Source organism: Gopherus evgoodei, chromosome 3 (assembly GCF_007399415.2).
Source record: "Gopherus evgoodei ecotype Sinaloan lineage chromosome 3, rGopEvg1_v1.p, whole genome shotgun sequence".
Classification (NCBI taxonomy): domain Eukaryota; kingdom Metazoa; phylum Chordata; order Testudines; family Testudinidae; genus Gopherus; species Gopherus evgoodei.
Window position 1 is genome coordinate 154,409,643 of NC_044324.1, and position 18,849 is coordinate 154,428,491.

The window sequence follows — 18,849 nt, forward strand, 5'->3', positions numbered from 1 at the left end:
TTTCCGCTTCCTCCCCATACCTCATCCCATCCCTGAAGTCCCCTCTTTTAATTGGCATGTTGTATAGTTCATTTGTCCTAAGCAGCATGGAACTACACAACAGCCACTCAGATTATGTTGGGAGAGAGAACCACTTATTACGTTTTCTCCAGCATTTGTGCTGTTATTTAAATATTAACTAAGTAAACCCAAAGTAAACCTTTTTAAGTGCCATCTTTCTCTGAGTCCCATAACTTACAAGTAACTTAAAAGCTGTGCAGACAAGAAACGCTTCAGGAGACCAATACAAATACTTGTGGGATTGGTAGATCTTTCAGAACTTCCTGTAGACCAGTATGATCATAGCCATTTTGTATCTCAATTTTAGATGCCTTTCCCAGTTTCTGCTGTCCAGGGAGTAATGGTGGTGTGTTTTTTTTTTTTTTTTGTTTTTTTTATAACTTTGCTCAAGTTACTACTGTGATTCTCAAACCTCTATATCAGTGGTCCCCAACCTTTTTGTGGCCAGTAGCACATTCATGTTTTCAGAAGAGTGTGGTGGGCGCCAACAATTTTTCAAGGCTTATTTTGTATTTGTACATTAAATAATATGAAAATCATCATTTAATATTACATAATATATGAATCGAGAGAAGCCAGAGAGAAGCTGCGAGGACAGAGAACACCAGTGACCGCAGCCTGCAGCCCCGGAGTTCTCTGTCCCCGGCAGGCGTGGGGCTGCAGCTTATCTCCCCTGCTGGGCACTAGGCAGGCCCCACGCCTGCCAGGAACAGAGAACACTGTGCCTGCAGCCTGAGTTCTCTTTCCCTGTTAGGCGCGGGGCCATGGCTTCTCTCCCCTGCTGGGCACTAGGCGGGCACACACAAATGCCCCGGCGGGCGCCATGGTGCCTGTGGGCACCACATTGGGGACCACTGCTGTATATCAAAGTCATTGCAATCTGTTGAGCAGCATGAAGCCTTCAGGTCTTGCTTTTTTCATGAGGTTGCATTTTTAAAATATTACTTCTGCACTTCTAAGATTTTATAGTTGTGTTATTGGTGCATGGTGAATAGTGGTGTTTATAAAAACAAGTAATTTTAACTACAGCTTATACAAGCAGATATGACTTTCTAGGAACAGATCTGTCAGATACACAGTTGACACTACTGCATCCATTTTCCCGAAAAGGAACCACAATTTAACATTTGGGTCTATTAGTTACATGGGAAGCATCCATTAATCTTATGGACATAAAGGGATTTACTTATTAACATGTGCTGGATCTGGTTTTTTTTGGGTGCATTTTGTATAACTTCATATGTAAAGTGATTTTTGTTACATGTAGTTAGTGGGTCAGTTAAGATTTCTAGACTGTCCCCTGTGAATTTGTGGCCATTTTATTTTGAAAAATATGAACTTAAGTAGGTATCATTATAACTACCTAATGTTAATTTTTTTTACACTTACTTTTAGACACAAGACAAGCCAATTATAGTGTAACTTGTAACTACTGCGGCAGTAGTTTGAAAAATCCATTTCCCTTTAGGGAATTGTGTGGAGTCAGGGACGAGTGAGACTCCAAATTCTGTAGAATCTGAGTTTTATTTTTTTATAAAATGACTTTTTATAATTGCAGGGATAGTCAGAATCTGGGTCTGTGTAGTGGTGTCTTCTTAGTTGGCCAGCAGATAGTTCAGTTGTTTGTGTCAATGCCAAAACTTCCCCAGACAGAAGCAGAGTTGAATTAACAAAATATCTGGGCAGTTTCACAACTTCTCTTCAGAATCTTGTGGACAGCAGTGAAGCTGACAGATCTTCTCAAGTTTAGTTTGAGACAGCTATAACCAGTGGCAGAGACAGACACTGGAGCTATCTTGAGAAAAGGAAGCTAAAGGAGGGGTATGGTAATAGAGACCCCCATTGTTGGAGAAGCACAGCTGCCCTTAGCAGTCAAGAGGCTGGAGATGGAGGGAGAAGGGCTACTATGTTTATCCGAGGAATGGGAAACCTGTCTTATGAAAGGAGACTCAAAGAGCTTGGCTTGTTTAGCCTAACCAAAAGAAGGCTGAGGGGAGATATGATTGCTCTTTATAAATATATCAGAGGGATAAATATCAGGGAGGGAGAGGAGTTATTTAAGCTTAGTACCAATGTGGACACAAGAACAAATGGATATAAACTGGACACGAGGAAGTTTAGACTTGAAATTAGACAAAGGTTTCTAACCATTAGAGGAGTGAAGTTCTAGAACAGCCTTCCAAGGGGAGTAGTGGGGGCAAAAGATATATCAGGCTTAGTCTTGAAGCCAGATAAGTTTATGGAGGGGATGGTGTGATGGGATAGCCTAATTTTGGCAATTAATCAATCTTTGATTATTAGCAGGCAAATATGCCCAATGGTCTGTGATGGGATGTTAGATGGGGTGGGATCTAAGTTACTACGGAGAATTCTTTCCTGGGTGCTGGCTGGTGAGTCTTGCCCACATGCTCAGGGTTTAACTGATCGCTATAATTGGGGTCAGGAAGGAATTTTCCTCCAGGGAAGATTGGCAGAGGCCCTAGAGGTTTTTCGCCTTCCTCTGCAGCATGGGGCATGGATCACTTGCTGGAGGATTCTCTGCACTTTGAGGTCTTTAACCCACAATTTGAGGACTTCAATAACTCAGACATAGGTTAGGGGTTTGTTACTGGAGTGGGTGGGTGAGATTCTGTGGCCTGCATTGTGCAGGAGGTCAGACTAGATGACCATAATAGTCCCTTCTGACCTTAAAAGTCTGAGTGAGTGAGATTTCTGACTACCTAAAAGGAGAAAGATGGTGGGAAGGGAGATTTAAAATATATACACTTAGTAGCCAGAGCACATGAAGTACAAAGCTTTCAGCTGGGGCTAGGGACAATGCCTAGATGCTATATTGACTGATGCCATGCTGAATGCTAGACAACAGATGTGGGACAAAAGGTTCTGGTGCAACACTGTCACTGCTGTTTAGAAATGAGCACTTGGAAAATATATGGTACTTTGCTTACTTTCATTTAAGGTTTCACAAAATCTTTCCTCCCTTTACCCTGACTCTTGTCTGGAGATAGCACTACAGTTTGTGACAGCAGGTATAGGATAGCAATATTTGATACTTGATTTTTAAGCTTTTTTAATAAAAACTTGTGTTAAATAGGACATATTCCTAATTTTCATAATGTGGTTAAATAGGTCATGGAATGTCTCTTTGAATACAGAAAACATACAAGAGGAGAGAGTTAGAGAGTAGAGCTTTAAAATGAATCTGCATATTTTGATATTTCAGTAAACTTTACACCCACAGTATCGGATAGCATATGTTAAATCCAGGCATGTTTTTGATAGCCTTGTGTAAACTTCCCTAAATGGCAATATTCAGTCACCGCAGTCCTCTCTTCTCCCCTCCTGCCCTGTTGTAATCCCAATGATTAGTGCTTCTTGAAGAGGCTGACATTTGTGATATAGGTGGTGGTTTTATGATATGACAGAGTAACCAAAGAGGTTGTTTTTTGCACTCATTTTTCTCTTGACTTGATCCTGGGTTGTTAGAAATGAAAGCCTGGTGTACTAATTTATTGCACAGCATCCCTATTTTTCATGATATCTAAAAGGTGGGGCTATGCAGAAAGTGGCTGCTTTAAAACCAATTTTAAAAAATATCATGCCCTGTAGGGTTCATTACAGTATAAATTGGGACACAAGTGTCTTTATGCTTTGCCTATCACTGTAGTATGTTGATTTTCTGGATGTTTATACCTATTAATGGTAGTTACCTTATGAACTTTATATGTAAATGGAAGATTAGGAAAGAGGGGTTTTCCAGTGCGATTGCTTTAACTTGACAGCATTTTATCACAGTCCCGCTGTTTCTCCTGTGAATATGCGTGGTTAGTCCATTTTCTCCTTCTGGAGTTTTCAAATATTAGGAGAAAAATGTATGAAAACGAGAAAAAGTGATTGAGACTAGTGCTAAAGAGGCAGGTGTAGCACCTAAAACTACTGTTAACTCAGTCTTTGAAATTGACTAGATGTGAAGTTGTCCCTTTAAAAATGTTTGTTCAACAGTACTTTGCTCATATGTATCATTTTCCTCCACATTTGTAATTAAACTCTGCCCATTATCCATCTTGCGTATCTTGTAGAAACATTCCTTTAATTATAATTTCCTACAGAAAGTAAGGGGCCCATTTCCATTTTAAGCAGGACAAAAGGAACAAGCTGTTGAATGGTATAAGAAAGGAATTGAAGAACTGGAGAAAGGAATAGCTGTCTTAGTTATTGGTCAAGGTAAGCCAATTTTTGTGTGTGTAAAGTTGATACCTTAGTGATAAATATCAATTCCTGGCATTTTTCTCAGGAAAGTGGGAGAGTTAAATATTGTGATTCATTCTTCAAGTAATTGGATAAGGAATAAACCTAGTTGGTTTGAACAGTATTGTGGAAAAGCACATGCAAAATGTTTCCTAATGCAGCAGACATTCTCTCCAGTGTAGGTACACAGATAGGTAATTATCTCCATTTACTTTCTCCATGTAGGAAAAGTAAGTGTGTGTGTGTGTGTGTGTGTGTGTGTGTGTGTGTGTATATATATATATATATATATATATATATATATATATATATATATATAAAAAACAACTGCGACTTGGGTTTTAAGATTAACCCACTGCTCAAATATTTCTGTTCTAGCTTTCTAATGCCTTAATGTTTTACACCATTGTATTTTGCAAACCTTTCCTATGTTAATCTTTCTTGTCCTGCTTTATGAAATAAATATATTAAGATTGTTCAAAAGCCAAAGCAATTTTGGCTCATGAAAATGTCACTCTAAAACTTAATACCAAAATATTCTTAAAGTTAATAAATATTTGGGCATTCCTGTAGCATAAATTTCAACTTGATCCATTTAAGTTGAGGTCTGCGGATTTGTTTGTGTTTTCACTGCTCTAGAATTTTACATTTTGAATATACATAAACACAGTTTTCACAAGGGTAGGTGGTATTATGTTTGAGAGATTTAAAAATACAATAACTCCTCAATTAACATCCTCCCGCTTAACGTTTCAAAGTTACTTCGCTGTTCAATTAGGGAACATGCTCGTTTAAAGTTGCGCGCTGCTCCCGTATAACATCGTTTGCCTGCCTGCTCTGTCCATTGCTTGTAAGATTCTGTGGAAGAGCAGTGACTTTACAAGGGAGAATTGCACAAGTTCCTCTTCTCTGCCGCCTCCTCCCCCTCCCTCCCAGCACTTTTCCAAACAGCTGTTCGGTGGCGCTTAGGACTTGGGGATGGGAGTGGGGGAAGGAGCGGGGATGCGGCTGCTCTGGAGAGGAGGTGTAGTGATGGTGGGAAGAGGTGGGCCTGGAGTGGAGCGGTTACAGAAAGAGGTGGGTCTGGAGCATCCCCCAGCAAAGTCGGTACCTGTTCTTCTCAGGGAAAGCTGCTGCTGCAAAGGTGCTTCCTAGCGTCCTTGCCTGCAGCGGGCTGTGTCTGTGTGGGGTAAGCTAGGGGTACTTCCCAACCACAGTACAGTATATAATGCCTTTTGTCTACCCCCTCAAAATTTCCTTGGAACCTAACCCCCTGCATTTACATTACATCTTACGGGGAAATTGGATTAGTTTAACCTCGTTTCACTTAAAGTTGCGTTTTTCATGGACATAACTACAATGTTAAATGAGGAGTTACTGTACATTTGTCAGGTAAAGCCATACTACCAAGGAAAAACCTGCTTCAGGTCTCAAATACGGTGAATAAACATAAGAACAGCCCTAATGGCTCAAATCAATGGTCCATCTAGCTCAAGGATCAGCAACCTTTTGGCACGCAGTCTGCCAGGGTAAGCACCTTGGTGGGCCGGGCTGGTTTGTTTACCTGCCGCATCCGCAGGTTTGGCCAATCGCGGTTCCCACTGGCCACGGTTCGCCACTCCAGGCCATCGGGGGTGGTGGAAAGTGGCAACCAGCACATCCCTCGGCCTGCGCCGCTTCCCACCGCCCCCATTGGTGTGGGACGGCAAACCACGGCCACTGGGAGCCGCAGTCGGCCAAACCTGTGGACACAGCAGGTAAACAAACCAGCCCGGCCTGCCAGGGTGCTTAACCTGGTGAGCCATGTGCCAGAGGTTTCCGATCCCTGATCTAGCTGAATATACCGTCTGACAGTGGCCCATGCCAGATGCTTGGAAGGGAATAAACAGAACAGGGTAATTTCAGGAGGTCCAATCCCATCCTCTGGCAATTGGAGGTTTAGGGACACCAGAGCATGGGATTGTATCCTTGATCATCTTGGCTAATATCCATTGAAGGATTTAAATTCATGGAGGTTATCTAATTCTGTTTTGAACCCAGTTATACTTTTGGCCTTCACAATATCCCATGGCAACAAATTTCACAGGTTGACTGTGCATTGTATGAAGAAGTACTTCCTTTTGTTTGTTTTAAACCTACTGCATTTTAATTTCATTGGTTGATCCCTAGATCTTTTGTTGAAGTCGTATAGGAAAAATTGGTAAAAATATTTATTCAGATTATATGTAATGCATCAGAGGTCATTAAGAGTTCCCATGCTTTTCTGCTCACTTAATCATTTTAAAAAAACTTACATTTGCCCATTCCTGCAACTATTTGAGAGACACAACCTCAGAAGACATTTCCTATTTTATCATTTATAGTAAGCATAGTCCTGTACCTGTCCTGTAAAATAGTAAAACAGATTTTAGTTAACAATACAGTGCTCCCCTTCACTATCAACATCCGGCAGAGCTGTGTTCTCTTTAAGAAGTTAGAGAAGCTTTTAAACTGTGAGAGCTCTGTTTTAAGGAAATGGCCATAGTAATGTTTGTAAATCCATTACTGATGTTTTGAAATGTGAAGGGACACAATTAATTCGGTTTAAATTTCAATTTTGCCAAAGTGAAATCACTTTAAATTATACCTGCCTCTTGTTTACTCGTCTGCATTTTTTTTTTATTCTTTACCTTGTTTCACTTTGTCTCCCTCATTGTTGCATACAACCTTCACAAACTAAATGGTAGCATGCACCAACTTGGCTTGGGTGTCAAAGACCTGGTCTACACTGGGATGGGGTGGGTAGGAATTGACCTAAGATACGTCCACTTCAGCTACACTATTCTCATAGCTGAAGTTGCGTATCTTGGGTCGACTTACCTCATGTCCTCATGGCGCAGGGTCAACTGCCGCCGCTCCCCCATCGACTCTGCTTTTGCCTCACGATGCAGTGGAGTACAGGAGTCAACAGCAGAGCGATCAGGGATTGATTTATTGTGTCTGCACTAGATGCAATAAATTGATCCTTCAGAAATCGATCACTGCCTGCCAATCTGGCGGATAGTGTAGACATATCCATAGACATGCATTGCAACACTCGAGTCTTCAGCTTTGTACATGCAGTTTGTGAAGCAAACAGAGCCAATTTTGTACAGTGTTGTTTTCTTTAACTTAAGATCTTTGACTAAGGTTTACATTTTATTTCCCTCCTCTCCTTTACCAGAGGGGAGAGGGAAAGGTTAGATGTCAGTTTTAATGAAGGAATTATTTTAACACTTTGTAAACATTAACTTGACATATTCCTGTTTTTAATATTGATTCTTTCTTAAGGTGATCAGTGTGAACGAGCTCGACGACTGCAGTCTAAAATGACGACGAATTTGGCTATGGCAAAGGATCGTTTGCAGCTTCTAGGTACCAGTTGCTATTCAAAATTTTGAAAGTTGGTACACATAATGATCATGATAATGCATTAACTTAATATATTTAATTATTTAAAATGAAGAGCAAAAGTAATTGTACTCTTTTTTTTTTTTTTTTAAATAAATTTGTAGTAGCATAGTATAGTGTTTCTCAGTCTTTTCAGGTTGGTGATCCCTTATTTGAATTTAAAAAAAAAAATCATGAGCGCCTTACAATTACTATACAAATATCATATAATACAACTAGTAGATTTGACTGCACAGTCTTTGAAGGTTTTGATAATCCTGAAGTTACCCTGGACATTTTATTTTCTTTGCTTTAAAATTATAATATAATTTTTCAACACCTTTCAACCCTCCAATTGCCTTTCATGACTTGCTGGGGATCACAGCCCACTGGCTGAAAAATACTGTCTTAATGTACTGGATTTCTGTTGGATGAAATTTATAGGTGTACTCTTTGTTCTGCGGGAAGTGCTGACTACAATTTAAACCAGTTCTACATTATTAATCTGGTAATTATATTAACAATCTGATTCCCAGTATGTACTATAACTGAAGTCATTCAGTCTTATAAATAAGATTAAACAATTTAAAAACTTTAACCTCTGTGACTTTAATTTGATGATCATCTTCTTCTACTTTAAACTAATGTTAAGACCATTTCATTTCAGGAGCAACATATAGGAAAGTCTGAGCTCTTATAAATGTTGTTATGAAACTCATTGTAATGGATGTGAAAACACTACAAAAACAATACAACTGACACCTGTGATTGGCAGTAAAATGTTGTTGTGTAATAATTTTGAGAATCACTGACTTTGTATAAAAAAATAATCTGATAGAGCATCCTTTAAATAGTATGTGCAGAAAGTGCTTTAAATATTCTGTTTAAAAAGATTTCTCTTTTTTCTATTCTACTGGTGATTTGTTTTTCTGAGAGTTTTTGCAGTAGGGGAAGATGCCCATTCTGGAAAGCAGCACCATAAAATGTGTTTGGGCCTGACACCCTACCACCTGGTTCTCTGCCCAGACCTCTTTACTTTCACCTTCTGCACTGCTTATAATTTGAGGCAAGCATCCTAATTTCTTCTTGGAGCCTGATGACGAGTCTGAGGCATGAATGTGTCTCACTTCCCTTGGCTCCCATTGCTCTGTGGCTTGGTGTAGTGATGACAGCAGGGAAGAAAGTGACTCTCTCTTTTCTTGTCTTCCTGTTACCTCTAGTTCTGTGCAGGGATCTATGGGTATCTCTCTATCCACTCCTGTTTCCTGTTGCTACTTGGATTGGTGCACGTTCTGCTCAAAACAGCAGCAGCTCATCAATATTAAATACTCCTCTTGAAGAGGCTAGGGGAAAGCCCACGCAGGAGCTATCACCTACAGTGATGTAGTTGAGCAAAGAAAACTGTGAAGCTGTACGCTGTGCATTCAGCTGTGTGAAGTAAACAAATTTTAAAATTTGATTTCATTTATAGTCATCTTAGATGTAACAAGCTTTTAAAAAAAATCAAAATCACTTCTGTTTCTTAGTTGATGGTATATGTTTTGTGCGTTACCTGCTCCTGATGTGTCCCAGTTATGGTAGTTTGCATATGTTAGCAAACGGAGTTGAATATTGGCCATGGGTGCCCTTAAATGTATTCCTGCAAAAGGAGATGTTAAAAGAAGATGAAGGTTGCAAAAGTTAAGCACTCAAAAGTCAGGAAATGACATTAAGGGAGTACATGAAATCTTAACTTTGCAACTTTGTTTTATTGTAATCTTTAATTACACGTTCTTTGTCGCCTTCTGGGTGCAGGCTAAAAGGTGAATGAATGTGGCAGAGGTAAATAACAAATGAGGCAGGTGTTTTGTAAATCCTTGTTTCAGTCTAGTTCAAATTGTCTTTGAAGTGATATCAGTGCAAATCTACTGAAGTCATTGCTTTACTTTATTCTATACAGGTTCTTATGTCTGCCCCATCACTGTAGTTGAGCACCTGCTCCAGTTTTACCAGTGTAGCTGAGGGCAAAATTTGGATGGGGAGCTGTTGCTTAGTGGTGAAGATCAGAATCATGCCTAAAATATTTTAAAATTAATGATAGAATTAAAGTCTACGTAAGTTAGACTTTTAATGTGAAGCAATTATATCACTGGGTGACATCAGTTAGACTGTTTATTACCTTTCTTCACTTCTGTTGCACCCTTGCTTTTGTCACTTCTGTCATTAATCCTGCATGCTTGAGGCAATATTACTGTGGAATATGTGATATTGTAACTCAAGTGTATACTGTAATGGAGATGCACAAAGAGTCTTAGATAAGGTTGCACATGCAACTGTCACAAGGGCTTCACTTTATGATCTTAGGCCCCCATTCCTTTAGTTCTGACAGACCCTTGCATCGATGAGGAGACCTACTAAAATCAGTGGAGCTCTGTGCTTGCTTGAGGGTCTGCCTGCAGAGATCCAGTTGCAAGATCAGGGACTAAATGTTGTTTTTTCCATAGTAGAATAGTAGTCTTTTAGAATTTCCCAAGTTCCTAAAATAAATAGTCCCTTCAGAATGACACTTACTTTTAAATCTTTTGTCTGACCCAGTGAGAGCTACCGAATGCTTTACTCTGTGTATGGTAGAGACAGAGATACAGATGAGGGCTACCTGGCTGAAACTCAATTTAGATATGATGGAAGTGATGTTGGTAGTATAGGGAAAATAATTAGATAATGACACAGATTACATCTGTCCCGTTTAAGAGTTTGTCCAATATTTGTTGTTTGAGTTTGTCTCTAGGTTCTGTTGCATCCTTAGCTGCTGTTTAAACAATCATTTAGAAGTATTGACTGTTATAGCCTTTTTTTTATGTTTGGCTAGGAGGTTGAGATCATTTATTCTTGATGTGGGCTGTGCCACTGTGATCCATGCCTTTGTTTTGAGATTAGATTACTTTTGGGCACTGTATTTAAGAGGTGGCACCTTCAGTCTTTTTGGAAACTGAAGCTAATGCAGATTGTCTCTTTTTAGTTAAGTTTATCACTGTAATGGCAGTCCAGGATATCTGGTTAGGCTAGATAGTGAATTTACAGATTATTGTATTTTGGGTTAGGATACATGGCTACAATTTACATGTGATAAGGAGTCAAGGAACTTTGTGTCTAGGAATGGCAGCCAATGCACAATTATTCAGGAGAATTTATGAATGCTCTGAAGATCTTCATAAACCTTGCATCCCAAATGACGATTCTAATTCAGTTGACAATCAGACCGTTGTGTTCTGCATAAGCAGAGGCACAGGAGAGATCTTCCTGTTTTGGGAAACTATGTAGGTTTGGAATTGGGCAGTGTCACATAAGGGCATTGCTTGATGTTACCTACCTTGGAGGAATGATAAAATTGGAGATTGACTTCTTTGACTGCAAGAACTGTCTCTGAATTAGGAGATGGTGGATCAGATCTTTCTCCGGTGGAAATGCAGTAGGATCCTACTCATCTCAGCTCTGATCAACAAGATATTGGTGGTATGTGACATCAGGAAGACACTTGCACCAGCAAGGGGTGTTGTCTCCATTCACCGCAGAAAGATTGCATGTCTTCCCACCAACACTCCCTTTCGCAGAGACCCTGGCCAACTTCAGGCACAAAAGTTCAGTGATGTAGTCATTCCCTACTGAGTAAAACACATGCCTCCCTTTTTTGTGATGGCATTGGCTACTTGCTGCTTCTTACAGATTTTTTATTTAAGCTTAATATATTTGTTCATAGATGGGAAATGTACAAGAACAGAGCTTCAAGAATTAAGTAACTGGGTAGCTGATACATAGATAAAGAACAAATGTTACTTTCATAGGAGTCGGAGCTAAGTGTCACCAAAATGAGAAGAAATTAGAAGACGTTTACTGTATCTGGCTGGATGACCAAAGAGTTTATTAATTAAACTTGATGGACAATGAAAGCTGGTCACAAGGAAAAAGTAGACTGCAGTTTTTGTTGAATTTTTAAGAAGCTTTATCAGAATAATACATCACCAGAGAGAGAGATTCTTCAATCAAGTGCTTTTTAACTCGTTTGTTTGGGAGTGAACACTTAAATGGGAAGGGGAAATCTCACAGGAGGAAAGCTATTAATCCGAGGGGGGAGGCGAGAGGGAAGGAGAAGAGTTCTCTCACTTATCTAGTAGAAACATATGGTTTTTAAGGGATTCCATAACTACATTGACTCTAAAGGAAGAGAAGAACTGCAGTACAGTACTTGCACTGTTATTTCGTGTATGTTGTTAAGAAGCAAAGAATAGTATACTTTCACTTTCTCTAGTGCTGTGAATTTCTTTTCTGTTCAGTTGTCAGTTGGGAAATCTTCTTGTTAACTCCAAATGAAAACACTTTGTCCCAAATTCTGGAAGCTACATCAAAATGCTTAGGATCAGGTCCTCTGTCCAGAAGTAGAGTCTAGGGATCAGCTGGTATAGCTCCTCTAATATTTTAGAGGGCTGGCGTGAGGAGGCCATAGGAGAAGAGGGATCTTAAACTATACCTTAAATATTAGCCCAAATGAAAGTGGCTACTTTCTCTTTGCCTCCCCACAAAAGGGAGAGGGGGGCTATATCCTATTATGGTGTGTTAAACGAGGAATCTTACAGACCACTGTATATACTGTGTATATGTAGATAATATATATACACATGGACTTATTTTAAATTAGTGGATCCCCTACCAGTAATGTGTCTTTTAAGAATTAATGCCCATGTCCATACAAAGGGAAAAGTTGTGTCTAAAGTTCTAATTGTGTGTTCTGACACACAGCTTTTTCCCAGTATAGACAGGCCTTAAGGCAAAATGGAACAAGTGGGTAGCAAACAACTGGGAGGAGTTAGGAAGAAGAGACTTTGGAAACAGTAATAAGAATTGTTTATCTAGATGAAATAAGTTTTAAAAATTAGCAGTCCCTTCTGGCACTACACCTAACTGTCTGTCTGACAGTTTTTTAGGCATTGTGATGGGGTGGCTCTTTTTTTTTTTTTAGAAAGAGGCAGGAAGGTTAGTGGCTTTTCAGATTGATTCAGGGAAGGTGTTGCATGTATAAAGATGGAGTCAAATTATACTTTTTCTATTTTATTTGGGTTTTAATAATTTGCCCATCACTATGGTAACTGAGCACAAATGTGTTTCTGGGGAAAGCTAACATGAGTGATTGAGACTGGCAATATCAGCAGAGCAGGAGAACTGGGAAGGTAGATAAATAGGGAGGGGCAAAGTTGTGAAGGGCCTTAACAGCTAGGACCAAAAGTTTGTATCTATTTCAGTGCAGAAAGGGGAGCCATGGAGTGACTTAAAGTGATGCATTTATCAAGAAAATATGTATATTTTTAATTTGTGGGATTGAGGGAAGGCTCCTGTCAAAATATATATATTGACTTATTTGTTTTATTTGTTCAGTGCTAATAGCTTTGTTATGTTGTGCCATCCTTTTTTGTGGCAAAGTTCCTTCCCCTTAATCTTAAATTATTTTCATGAAACACATTCAAATGTTACTGAAGTTAAACTTTTGACTTGGTCAGAAACAAGGGTATTTTACAGAATTTTTTTAAAATTACATGCAGCTTCCTAAGAAGTGAGAACTCTACAAACTTCAATTCACATTTTGAAATCCTGAAATCACCTACCTCATTTGAGTACTAGAAACTGTCAAAAAACAAATTTTGTTTATTACAGACACATTAAGTGTAAAATGTGGATTAGCTTACATACCTGTTTCGGTGAGCCACGTCTTGCGTGAAAGAGTACTTGCAAATGGTCAACACCGGCTCCTAATGGCAAACTTCCAGGAACGGGATTGTCATACAAATCCCACTGTATGTCAGATGGAGTCAAGATAATAAGTCCTGTGCAGTGCCTTTGGAAAAAAATCCTGTTAGTGATTTTTTTTTTAATGGTTACTTTTAACTAATTCAAGGATTGACTGCCAGTTTAAAACTACTTTCATAGATTTGTACTTCATATACACAGATTTTGGGGGTTTTAGGTTCATAAAGTAGTTAGCATAAATAGAAATATCCCTTTTATCTTTGACCCTTACATCAAGTATACAGAAGCTGGCATTGTCATTTCTATGTGATCAGCGTACATAAATTTCATTGGTTCATTTTTTGTTTTTTATTCGTTTGTTTTGTCCTTTTCCCCCCTCTGTTTGTTGCATAGAGAAGCTGCAGGCAGTTTTGCAAATTCCCAAGCCGCAAATGGAGGTCTATAATGACAGTACTAACCTGGCATGCCGCAATGGACATCTCCAGTCAGGTGGGTTTGGTTTCACCAGCACTGAATTAATCAGGGATGTCTGTCAGTTTCTGGTATGTTGCAAGGAAAATATGCCGAATTTCCTGGCCCCACATTAATTTGTTAAAATTTGTATGTTTCTGTTTTAAAGGTTTTGTAGAAATACAGTCCATCCTCATAAGGCTCTTTGTTAATGCTGTTTGTTATATTTCAGTACTTGGTTGTCTATCAAAAAAGCTCTCCTTTGTTGTTCCTTTTCAGGATTTTCAAAAAGTTAAGATCCAAAAGAGTTTACCTTAATGTGCTTTGATCTAGTTCCGTTTCAAAGAGGACTAGATCAAAGTGCATTAATCAACTGTTAATGCACATGAGCTGCACAGCAGGTTAGTACAGGGTAGAGTCGCACATGAGCTTGCCATAAACTAAATATTGCTGTAGACAAGCCCAAAAGACAGGATTCCAAAAACACTTTTCTTGTGGCTGTGTATTTAAAGGAGATAACATGATCATACTTTAAAGTTTAAATCTTAGCTCTTGATTTCTGGCATTTCCTATTAAAAGTAATTTATTGTACTGTAGTGATAGTCAGCATAAGATGTTCTTGGAAAAAGCCTTTGATGTTTTTGTTTTTGTTTTGTTTTGCTTTTAATATAAGACAGATACTGATCTAAACTCACCTTAGGTTGCTTTAACTAAGTGTCTGTTTGTACTTGTAATAGATTTTATATTTTCTGCTCTTAAAGTAAAAAAACAAACAGCAACACTTGCTATTTTTAACTATAGGTTTTCAGTTAGAGAAAGTTTTTTTCCTCTTTTCTCCCAAGTGATGGTACCAAGAACACTAAATTGTCAGAAAAAGTGTATTTCCAGTTCAAGTGCTACACACGTGAAGCAAAACGTCTCCTGAATTTCATAAACTGTTAAGAATTAAAAGGATGTTTTAGAGCCACCAATATGATGTAATCAGAACTATAAACCCAATTTGGTCATACACATGCAGTGTAGATTAATCATGTTAAGTAAAATAAGGTTAAGCACCAATGGAATTAACAAAACTCAGCTACAGAACTCAGAGCACAGCAACCTTAGATTAGTATGCTAGTCTAGTCCTTAAAGTGACTGTCAACTTGAAATCTAGTCAGTTGAGTTTAAAACAAAAAATCTTTCAGCAATTCACTTGCCTTTGAATGCCCAAACTATTATTCTAACTATATGGCCACTTTTCTGTTTTTAAAAAAAAATAATAAAAATCTCTCACCTTTTGACTTCATAAGACACAAAAACAAGGAAACAATTAAACTAATTACACGTTACAATTATTTTGTGTGTCTGAACAAATACATTGTCTTCTGGAATATTTCTGTTAGATTTGTTTTTGGCTTTGTTTGGAATGATTGAGGTTTTTAAAAGTCTGCATTTTTATTTTAAGTTGACATTTAAGCAAAACTTCATAACTAAATCAAACTTTTAACAACTGATAGTATGAAATGGCCTAATAAAACTTTGGTTGTATGCATCCAGATGGCTCCAAGTTTAAATACATACACCCTACCCAACTTTTGAAAAAACATAGGCTGCTTTCTCTTTCATGTGCTCCACTTTTGGTTTTTTGCTCAGTTCTCTACACTAGTTTTCTAATGTGGATAGCCCAGAAAAAGGTTTAATAACTGGGCAGTTTTTAATTTTGGCAAGAAATAGTTCTAGCACTCACTTGCTTCTTTTCAAAAGTTCCCCACATAAGTACAAATTATCTCCTGTCCTTCAAGGCAGGAGTCAAAACAGGAGGAGTCTGCTTCTTCTGCAATAAGGTCATCTTTTATTTTAAAAACAAGTACATTTTTCTCTCCTCATTGGTGTTACCATAAATTAAAAGTTGTGGAGGACAGCAGAATTGCATTGGCTTTTCACATTGGGCTTAAAGCCTAGAAAAATTAACAGTTCCAGAGTCTAAAAACTCTTCATTTCTATTAAAATGCCTTATTAGAATAAACGTTTGTTCCATTCTTTGATTTGAGAAACTATTATCTAAGGTACTTACATGACCTCCGTTGCTCTAGTATTGCCTCCCAACCTTCAATGTAGTTCTTCTCTCAACATCCCTGTAGTAGGGAAGTACTGTATCTCAATTTTTGCAAATGGTAAGTGAGCCACAGAGAATGCGACTTACCAAAGTGGCACATAAGTCTGTGGTGGAACAGGATCTTGAACCCAGGTCACCCCAGTCCTGGGATAGTACCCCTAGCCATTGGATCTTCCTTTTTCTTATTTCTGTTTATATACATCTCTCTCACGTTCACCAGCTACTCAGGTAACTTTCATACTGTGAACAACGTGGTTTAAGTAAAATCCATGGATATTTTTTCACCCAAGGCTGCTGAAAATGGAGAAATGTTTTGTTACAGATTTGAACTGGTAAATTATGTCCTTGCTGGATACTTACACTTAAAGAAAAAACACTCTCAAGGGGAAAGTTACACTGCCAAATTTTGGGATCAGTGGATTATTCATATAGATTCATACTCCCCACTTCTTCAGCGTCTTTTGTAAAGAAATTCCTGAAGTAGTGAAGAGTCACACTCTCTTCTGTATTTCAGACCATTCTATGAACAGTGGCAGAGGTAGATAATGGAATGCCTCGCCAGGTAACAAGACATGGACTAACAGGCTAGGGTAGGTAAGGGAGGGTAAAGTAACGAAGAAATTTTCTCTTCTTCCTCTCCAGCCCCTCCAACTCCTGGAAGCAGCTAGGAGGCTGTAGGAAGGGACAAAGATAAAGTTACTTCTCCCTCTGCAGCAAGAGGGAAGCTTCAAATTTATCAGAACTCTACTACTCACAGGCTGATCTGAAATATAGAATTCCCAAATGGGATATAGAATGAGACCGAGAGAGAGATATCCAAATGTGCTGCTGCTTCCCGGTATCTGGGCTTTTCATTAGGTTTTTGCTTCTTGACCTTGCTGGAGGAGATGCCACCCTTTTCTTTGTATCTGTCTATCTAGATGTCTGGTAAATTTTTCAAGTTCTGTTGGTAAGGATAAGGTGGTGCTTATAGTCTTGTCCTGCATTCTTGTAAACATGCTGTTTTTAGTTCAGTGTTAGTCAGTTAATCATCCTGCCAACATCCTTCCTACACGTACCCTTCCATTACAACAAGAAAAGTGTAATGTTAATTAAAACATGCTTTGACTTTAGAACATCTGGCTTTTTTTCAGTTGTCGCTATTACAGTGGGTTAAAGCCAAACACCTTCCAAGGCCCATTCTTCTGTCTAAATAGCTGTCTGCATTTCTCATGGCTATTCTTTGGCAGGCCTGTATCATCAAGGTTTTACTTTCAAAGCGTTATTATTCTGATTCAGTCTTTAAACTCTGTGGCAGAATCTGTTTCTGACCCTCACCTCCCAGGCCAAATATCCCAGATGTATATTCGGAAGTCTCTACTTTTCATTTTGAAAATTTGGTCCCTTGGATTTTTATAAAACACTTTACTATTGTGACACCTGATGTCTTGTCTCTTATTTGTGCAGCTTGTCATTTATAGATGCATCTGTGGACCTCTCTAGAATGTAGAAGAGAGTACTCTTGTGACAAAACTTACCTCTGGAGAATAAGTTACCTAATGTACCTGTTATTGTCTTTAGACTAGATTCCAACAAACCTACCCAAATTGTTCCATAGTGATAGATACACTTTGTAATAAAAAACTGAGGCAGTAGAGGTTACTTTGTAACTTCTGGCAAGGGCAGGCACAAGTCTTTAACAAGTCTTTGTAGTTTTATTTTAATATTAATCCTTATGTGATATATGCTTCAATAGCGATTTAATTGGAATATAGCAGTACTCCTAATGTACTCACTTTGCCTTACTCCTGGGTCTCAAACTATGCTGAAATTCACTTTGTCCAATTGTTCTTGATGTACTCAATGTTCAAGTCCTGTACAGTGTTTGGGTATTCAGCGTTTTGGTTTTAGCTTGTTCCTGAAAAGGTTTGTCAGTCTAGGTATACAGATAGATATATTGGCAAGACACCTATTGGAGACATACCTTTTACTTGTATAGCTTAAACTAGTTCCCCAAACCGAGTAAGCGATTTTTTTTTTAAAAAAAGACCTTTTTTGGGGGTGTGAGGGGGTGCAGTATAGGCAAAACTAGGGCTTTTGCTGGCATAGCTTCTTCAGTCAGGGATGGGAGTGGGGGAATTCACACTGACATAGCTATTCTGACAAAACTTTTACATCTAGACCAGGCCTTAGTAGATTTTTAACTTACTTAAAGAGAAGTTCAGGGAATTAAGCAGTTCCTACATTTCTTTTAATTTGAATGGATGTTGCTGAAATATCTGAGTGTGCATTTACTGAATGGGAATATTATTATGAACTTGACTATTCAGTGAAAGCTCTTCCAAATGAATAAGGGACTAATAATTATGAGTGATTTGATAGTCTTGTATTTGGTGCCCAGATACCAGTGTGATGGGTGGATCAAAATGTACACGTAAACAATCTTTAAGATCTCTTTTAAAATGGAAATAGATTGCATAGTCGTGATTTTGTTAGCAGAGTTTCACTAGAATTGCTGACTCACTGATCTTAAATCTGAATAAAATGCCTTTTCCTGTGGTTTGACACTAGTAAAAAACTTTTCAAGCAGAAACATGCCGTTCAAGAACTATCTTTTTTTAACTGTTAAAAGCACAAAAGTTGGTTTATTCTTTTTTCAAATGAGTGAATTACTGTTTTTAATAGGAAAGCTGAATAACACATTTTAAATTGAACATTGTTCCAATCTTCCTAATCCAATACTACTTTTGTTCCCCAATTTTTAGTATTGTCAGGCTTTGTAATTCAACTGCATGTTTCATTGGCAGAGTGTATAAAAAGCTTGTATCGTA

At 38.4% G+C, this 18,849-nt stretch overlaps 1 protein-coding gene across 5 annotated transcripts in view; it reads left to right on the forward strand.

The window, feature by feature from the left end:
* Positions 1-18,849, forward strand: part of SPAST (spastin) — a 56,449-nt gene that overhangs the window by 3,151 nt on the left and 34,449 nt on the right. For 2 of the 5 annotated variants that reach the window (XM_030557054.1, XM_030557051.1), the window contains exons 2-4: positions 4,201-4,284; positions 7,618-7,701; positions 13,885-13,980. In XM_030557054.1, the coding sequence (XP_030412914.1) occupies positions 4,201-4,284; positions 7,618-7,701; positions 13,885-13,980 (264 nt within the window). Of the gene's footprint in view, positions 1-4,197; positions 4,285-7,617; positions 7,702-13,884; positions 13,981-18,849 lie in introns of all 5 variants that reach the window. The other 3 variants (XM_030557050.1, XM_030557053.1, XM_030557052.1) reach the window with 3 other exon arrangements.